This window comes from Protopterus annectens, chromosome 2.part2, assembly GCF_019279795.1.
Source record: "Protopterus annectens isolate FY-2018-M chromosome 2.part2, PAN1.0, whole genome shotgun sequence".
NCBI classification, from domain to species: domain Eukaryota; kingdom Metazoa; phylum Chordata; order Ceratodontiformes; family Protopteridae; genus Protopterus; species Protopterus annectens.
This window is the reverse complement of record NC_056730.1, coordinates 386,821,861-386,830,016: the sequence shown is the minus strand read 5'-3', so window position 1 is coordinate 386,830,016 and position 8,156 is coordinate 386,821,861. Positions and strand designations below refer to the sequence as shown.

The 8,156-nt window shown below is 37.8% G+C and overlaps 1 protein-coding gene across 1 annotated transcript in view; it reads left to right on the top strand.

The window, feature by feature from the left end:
* Positions 1-4,062: 4,062 nt before the first annotated feature.
* The window catches only part of CDC20B (cell division cycle 20B), a 453,794-nt gene continuing 449,700 nt past the window's right edge, over positions 4,063-8,156 (top strand). Inside the window, exons 1-2 of the mRNA XM_044064423.1 lie at positions 4,063-4,077; positions 4,257-4,482. Of these exons, the coding sequence (XP_043920358.1) occupies positions 4,063-4,077; positions 4,257-4,482 (241 nt within the window). The remainder of the gene's footprint in view (positions 4,078-4,256; positions 4,483-8,156) is intronic.

The following is an 8,156-nucleotide window of genomic DNA, read 5'->3' as shown; positions in this document are numbered from 1 at the left end:
TACATTATACACAACAAGCATAAGTGTAGGTTTGTTAAACAGGGTGATGACCTGGAGTTCATCCGTGTTCAGATTACCATAAAGTCCTTAACCATATCCTAGCAAGCTATAAGTCATTAGCTAAGCCCCAATAATCCCATTTCTTACCCTGGACCTGTTGGAGGACACCCCATTCAACCAATCAACCCAGCCCTGGTTAAGGTGAAGGTGACTTCAACTACCCCTCTATAGACTGGGCCTCAGTGGGTCAGGGGTAGGCGGTATCCTGGGTTGCCTAATAGCTAAACAACATTTTATCAGGACCACTTGAGTCACTTTTCAACTGCAGCCTCAAAAGAGGCTATGTACCTTGTGAATGGAGGACTGCAGTGGTTGTCCCTCTTCACAAGTGTAGACCATCACTCACTGAATTAGGCATAAACCAACAGTACATACCAAATACCTAGAGGTCAAGGTGAGTGTCAAGCCCTCTAGCTCATCAAGTTCACAGTCAGCTACAGATTGGGAGCTATCATAGATTCCTCCCACAGCACTAAAGTGCATTTGTGTAGTCTTTTTGGGAAAAAACCCCAACAGGTTTATACTGCATATTGATGACCCCTAAGAGCTGACCTGGTAGTTTAGGATCTGAGTACAGATCACCATATACTCAATCTCCTGCAGGTCAATTTCATGGGTAGGCTAGGCTAGGCTCTCTTCATTAGCCTAGTAGTATATGTACTTCTATGCCATTCTACCATGGGCTCCTGGACCTTCATCCTACACAGGTAAAAGTGCACTCTCCAAAGCTAAGAACTGGCACCTCACCTAAGTGTCATGTTTAATCACCCACCAGTTTTGGGTTTGTGAAAGGCTGAGTGACAAGTACCCTTAGGGTTCAGTCCTGGGACCACTCTTGTTTAGCATCTACTTCTCTGAAGTACACATGCTGGAAGGATAGGTCCTGACCCAAAGACTCCCATACCCTGGAACAGACTGCCTGTCAATCGCCCTGCTAGACAGGGTCTAACCATATAGTTTAGGGAACTGCCAACAGTGATAGAATGATTACTGTTGCAGTAGCTACTCCCTCCCTCTATCCCTAATATTTTGGAATTTTTTTCTGAAGGGCTTGGCATTCAAGCCATACACAACTGTAATTTCTTGTTAATGGGCTGGCAACTCAGTATAAAAAATATCCCAATCATTAGTGGACGGGTTCGCTGTTGGGACTAATACCGGAAAAAAGCAAGATACAACATACATACACACACATACATATATATATATATATATATATATATATATATATATATATATATATATATATATATATATACACACACGCACACACACACACACACACACACACACAGTTTAGCATCACACAGCTTGCTACATTTGCAGTTAGCAGTTGCTAATGTTTATGTCAAACACAACTATTCAGGGGGTTCAGTCATAGGTAGGTTCATAGATTAGTGCTAGCTAACTGCCCTTGCGAGCCATTTCACCTTACCTTTAGGCCACCCTCCCAACCCTAAGTAAACAGCCTCTACAAGGCTCAAACCCAGGCCACTAAGCCATGTCAGATATGGCTTATTATTCTATTTTACCATGAACAGACCACAATAAAACAGAGAAGAGAAATATAATCATTTTTATGTTTGGCTCACAACTAAATAAACATCTTGCTGTAGTTTGCATGAGTTTTTTTTTTTTTTTTTCATTCCTTGGCAATGGGAGCATCTTCCCTAATAATGTCTAAGGTGATCTCTGAATTTACCCTCAGACAATCTAGTCAGGTTCCAATTTCATTCCCAAAGAATTTTATACTGTACAGATGTCCAGCAGATAAAGTAGTACTTTGTTTGATCTGTAGTGGTAACTTATTCCATAGGATGGGAATATGTTGAGTTTGGAACCCATCCCTCCCGCAAGGCTTGTTTATTTGGTGATGTAAATTTAGGTCCCCAGTACAGGTGTTTGTATAGCCAATGGTTTCCTGGATCAGAAATCAAGACATAGGACTCCTCAGAACACCCAATAGGCTATTGAGTATAAGGAATATTGTGCTAATCTGTTGGGACAGTTGAAATATTTAAGGGCTTTAATTTGTTTTAGCTAAAATGGTTGGGGCCTTTCTAGTTGAATTATATGTTTTGGATTTGTACATACAGAAGATGGCAATTAATTTGATGTTGGGACTGAGAAAGGAAGAGTACAGTGATGATTTTTTTTTATCTTGAAGATATTCCCTTGGAAATTAACTGGCCCAGATATGATTTCTTGACTATGGTGGAAACATGATGATCAAATTAGAGTGAGTTTTCCAGATAAGTCCCCAGGTCACCTTATCTGTTTGAAAAGGAGTTCAACTTATAACATATGAGATGGGAACTATTTTTTTGCTGATCAGTATCATGGTACACTTTTTTGCATTTAGCTTAAGAGTTTTTTCAGTACACCAGGTACATGCATATTCCAGCCCTTGCTGGAGCTTCTTTGCATCAATGGATGGGCAGATCACAGATTGAAGCTTGCAGTTATCAGTAAACTTGGCCAACCATACTTCGGAGATATTGTCTTGGATGTCTACAAAATAAATGTCAAACATGTGAAGACTGATTCCTGTGCTACCCAACTAGTCGTAATTTGACATTCAGAGAGAACTCCAGCATCTTTCACTACTTGAGCTCTGTTCAGTATCTACTTTGCAATCTAACAGGCAATATAAGGATTTATATTAAGTCTGTTAAACTTTTCAGTTATACAACCATCACTGGGGATAGTGTCAAAAGCCTTGGCCAGATCAAAATAAGCAGCATGCATGACATAACAACTACCTACAGCTTTTTCAAAGAAGCTTACTAGGTTTAGGAGACAGGATTGGCCCCTCACAAAACCAAACTCTGTGGGGTCTAGATCATTTAACTTCCATATATCTGCATCAATGCCTATTTAAATGAGTTCTGTTATGGTGAGTTCCATGGCTTTGCAAATATGACTGGTGAGGCTGATGGGCATATAATTACCTGGCTCTGTAGACGGGCCACCCTTGTGTAAAGGAGTCACTATGGCTTTTCTTCTACCATTAGGGACAAACCCTGTGGATAGACTGGAAGCTAAACAGTGGCTGAGATAGTTTGTACTCAGCACTGATGAGAATGCATCTTTGTATGTGATCTGATCCCATAGAAAACAATATTTTTAGCCTTTAACAGTAATTCTAAGACCTGTTCCAAAGTGATTACTGGAGAAAATATGGATAGTGAGAGTAACCATGTAGGTAAATGAGGTAAAGTTAGCACTAAATTTGTCTGCTAATATAGTAAATGTATCCTTGAGACTGGAATGTATGATATAGATGAGCTCAGTGCATTGCTGAACATTATTTCTTAATTTTGTGATGCAGCTGAAGAAATGCTTGTTTCCTTTGGTAACATTAAGCTTGTACCCTCCTTTGTATTCTCAAATAGTGCTCTTAAGTTCCTTGTTAGCAATGATGGCATGTTTCAGTGTGGTCTTGAGATAAAGAGATTGAGATTTGTGACAGGTTTTCATTAACTTCCTCCTTTAGTGACACTATTTGTTGAGTTTCCACCGGGCGCTCCGGTTTCTTCCCACATCCCAAAGACATGCTGAAGGTGGACTAGACACTCTAAACTGACCCTAGGTGTGAGTGTGTGCATGTGTGTGCCTTCTGTGGAAGGCTGGGTGTTGGGCTGGCAACTCGACACCATAAAACGTCAGTGCCAGTCATTCTGCGGACCATTGCTCGCTGTGGCGACCGCTAAAGGGAACAGCTGAAAGGAGAAGAAGAAGTTACGCTGTTTATTAATATGAGAGTTCCACCAGTGAGAGAGAATTCTGAATTTAACATTATATTTAGGGCAGAAAGGTACATTACTTTTCCATGCAACTGTTTAGACACTTGTAAAAATTGGAATTCTATGTGGCAGACCCTTCAACTGTGCTGACACTTGTACTGCATGTCAGGGGAGTTTTATTTGAGAGTAACATGTTGCTTTTTTTTTTGCCAGATTTAGATTATGTAGATTTAACTGTTGTTAACCTTTCATTAAAATGCTTTCTGAGTTGGTATTATTATATCGGGCAAAACTTTGGTCATTCTTTATATTTAATTTTTTAGACTATACATTCTACAAGCTATCAACCAGTGCAAGCTGGTAGAAATTACTTCGGAACTAATGTTTAAAAGTTATTACCACCATTAGTGGATGATAGTAATAGTGATATTGCTATAAATGTTTTAACAGGAATGTGATACAGGAAAGACACCTTATTCCAAATTTAAAAGTTACATTGTGAAGAAGATCAGGTCTCAAATGCATGTTGTAAGCAGCCCTATCACCACAAGGTGGCAGCAGGACCAAACAAATGATGGAAGCTTTGTTGCACAATTACCTCTGGATTTGTCATCTGAAAGCAGTGAGGATTCACAGCCAACAATACAGAAACTCAGCAACGTGGTCACAGCGCAAGGTTTGTGTCATAAGCCTGACTCTATTTCAAGTGCCATCACAGCAGTTATTTGGTGTATTAATTTGGGATTTTGTGAATAATTTCTTATTATTTTACTTCCTGAAGACAAGGTTTACTGTGTCAAAATTCATCATTTCATAGTAGTACAATTTATTTTCCCCCTGTAACAGAACAGACAGTGACAGTTTAGTAGAAATAAGGACAATAAAATGCCTGTGAGTTTCATGGCGCAGAATGATGAAGCTCTGACTATGCCTGAGACGACCTGGGTTCAATTAATAGTCTAGTGCTTGAAGAGATAATAACAGGGGCAGCGGAGTAAAAGGGAATGCTCGCTCATCTCTTCCATGTGGTAAGGTAGTGGGCTGTGCTAAAGGTAGGCACAGAGACATACACTGTGGTGGTGAATTCAGAGTTATGTTGAGAGGCAGCTGCCACAGAGTAAGACGGGTGGGAAAAAGAGGGAAACCGTTACATAGTTGGGGTGTATTCCTAGTGCTGTAATCATTCGCCCACTTCTTGATGTAGGTCCAACACATCAGAAGGACAGCTAAAATTTAATTGGAAATCCCACTGTAAGATAGTGGTGGTGACTCACACCTCCTTAAACCTTTGGGCATCTCCCAGAAGCTGGTCCTGCCAAGTCGCAACAAGTGGGGTCCACTGGGGATAAGATTTGCAGAGGGCTGGTTATAAGTGGTTCTGTTAAAAGGTGATGTTGAAAAAACGAACATTAAAATGTGTAATGGAATAGTTTTAGTATCTTACATATTTCTGCTCAGTGCACACTTGAAGAATTGTATGAAGATGTGTGATCATTCTTTGGCAAAACAGAAAGAAGATATAATCTCACTTTATGGTTAATTTTCTAAAATTATTTAAATTAGCTATGCCTTATAAGGATGAAGTAGTGGATTTTAAGATATTTTAAGATAAATCACCTGATTAGTCTCATACATGAGACATATTTAGTTTTTTGGTGGTACACAAACTGGACTTCAGTGCATTGTCCACTGTATCAGTGTAATAGGAAGTGTGTATTGAGTTTAGGAGGCGAGACCGATACATTTCCATATCAGGACATGCATACAGAGTTAATGAAAAGAAGCTAAGGTTAAGCCTTTTGCAACAGAGTCTTTTTTTTTACAAACCAAGGTTTTAATGAATAGAAATAAGACTAAAATCAAGTAAAGGAATGGTCAGAAGGGAAAAAAACTGAACTAGTTGTCCTCACCGTATTGCAATGCTGATGTTTCACTGTATATGCATAACATTAAAAGATTTCATTATTTTCATAATACCACAGATAACAGCAATTTCATCAAACCCCCAATGAAAAGAGCAAGTTGTTGTGTACCACCCTTGGAACAGCTACTATTTTCCTGGGTGGCATCTGCATGTTTTGTCACAAGTTCTCTATGTCAATTTTCACAGAGGCAAAACATCTATGGTCAAGGTTATAGCAAAACACAAAACATTTTCTCTAATCCATAAGCCACAAAGCAACCCGCAACTAGGTTGTAAAATTTAATATCTGAGAATTTCAGTTTGATAAAGGGGACTTCTTGGCCAAATACTGCTTTAATTAATCAATAAAAGTGCATATATTTGAATCTTTAAAATAATATTTCCCTATATTGGGATGTACAAATAGAACCTATAGTTTAGGTGGTCATGTGGAGAATATTTGGTCTTTTTTTTATTCATGAGTGCATCTTTACTAACAGACTGTTCCAGCCTCAGAAGCACATTAACATTGCAACGTCACCAGTTGTATGACTCACTTGCTTTGCTAAGTATTAAAATGTTCAAATCATTAAATAACCAATTTTTAATATCCCAGTTACTACATAACAGATTTTTATTAATAGTCATCAGGGGCAAATGACTTTAAATAATAAAGAAAGAGCATTTATTGAAAAGCAAAGTCCTGCTAAACTATTTGAGGCTTACATGGAAAGAGTCAAAGGAGATTTACAAGTAAGTATAGGCCTGCCTATCGATAGCAGACATAAGGTTGGGTCCAAAAATGTTGCTCTCAGTATAGGTCTACCCTGATTTTAAAAGACTTGCTGTCAGTATAAGGCTTATCTATAAAAAGGCTTACACCAGGGGGCAAATTCTAAAACACCTGCTGTCAGCCTGCTCACAGTGTAAGTGATCACTTACACTGACAGCAAGTCTTTTGGAAATGGGTCCATATAGTGAATACATCTAAGGCTACTGCTAAAACTAATAATAATGCTCGTAATCATAATCTTAATAATTAGCTTGCTGGAAAGGTTAGCTTTGTGACATGCTCCCTTTCATTTAGTTTTAGTAGAAGTTATATGTATTAACTGAGACATTTTATCTAACAAACAAGTGGTCAGGCAGCTGATGACATTCCATGATTTCCATGTAGAAATCATAATATCAGGGGTCTTATGAGTAAGGAATCAAACAATAGTAAATAAATTGTTAAAAATAAAAAAGAAGCTTTTAAATTTTACAATTATTCTGTATGTAAGCACACCAAAGGTACAAATCTGTTTTTATTTTTTGATAGGAATAAAAATATTATTGAAATGGAATATTTAAATGTTTTACTACAAGTACTATTTATAGTGAGACATGCAATATTTTTGTGTTTGAAAGACCAAAAGAACATTTAAAACATATGTATTGGGTCATGCTATTACAAGTAATAATATCACAAATGCTCAGGTTATGCATAGAAATGGTTGTGAAATGAGATGTCTCTTTAAATTCTATGCACTGCTGATAGTTCCACAAAGTAACACAACTGGAGACTGCTGTAATACATTTCTGCAAAAGTTAAACTGGCATTTATATTTGACTGCCACAAGAGGGAACTATCTGAACGTCCCACTGAATATAAAGGCTGTGAAAGAAGCCATCCCATTTCTGTATTCTCTTACATTTCTTCAATTTTATCAAGGCACATTACACAAATGTATATTTATTTTATTTGGTATTTATTTTGTGTTTGCAGTGTCTTAGTAGTTACTGATGACAAGATACACACTGTAGTAGAGTTGTATTGCTAAGGCAGTATGTTTACTTTACATGTTAGCTTATAGGCAACTAGAAAATCTTAATAGTGCATTACATTAATTTTAGAAACTACTTGAAATATAGAAATAGTGCAAAGGTGATATATAAAGTGATGATTATTTATACTGTTGTGAATCTCAAGAACCAGAATCATTCAAAAACTGATTTCATGCATCTTTTTAATGTGGTTATAAGTGATGCATTTAATAAATACACATTGCACTCACTTTTCACCTGTGGTTAGAGTGCCTTTTATTTTGTAACCACTACTGTGTTTCTCTACCTCCATTCCTAAATGCCACGCAAACCTAATTGTTCCATTCTAGATAATGCCTAGACTTCCATTCCATGTTCTTAGATTACATTGTCCTATGTTATCCTCTCTGGCCTTGGTTCCAGCCCTATAATACAATAGCCCACCATCTCAAGTTACTAGTAAGTCCCAGGAGGGAAACTCACAACTCACACCACCAATTATCCTAGGCATGTTTCCTATAAGGGCTATTTTACTTTTACCATGACTTTAGGAAGTGTATTCCTGTCTCACTACTGACCCCTGAGCTAATGTAGATCTTTCACCACAGTGGCTCAGATGTCCCACAGTAGATCATTTTCTT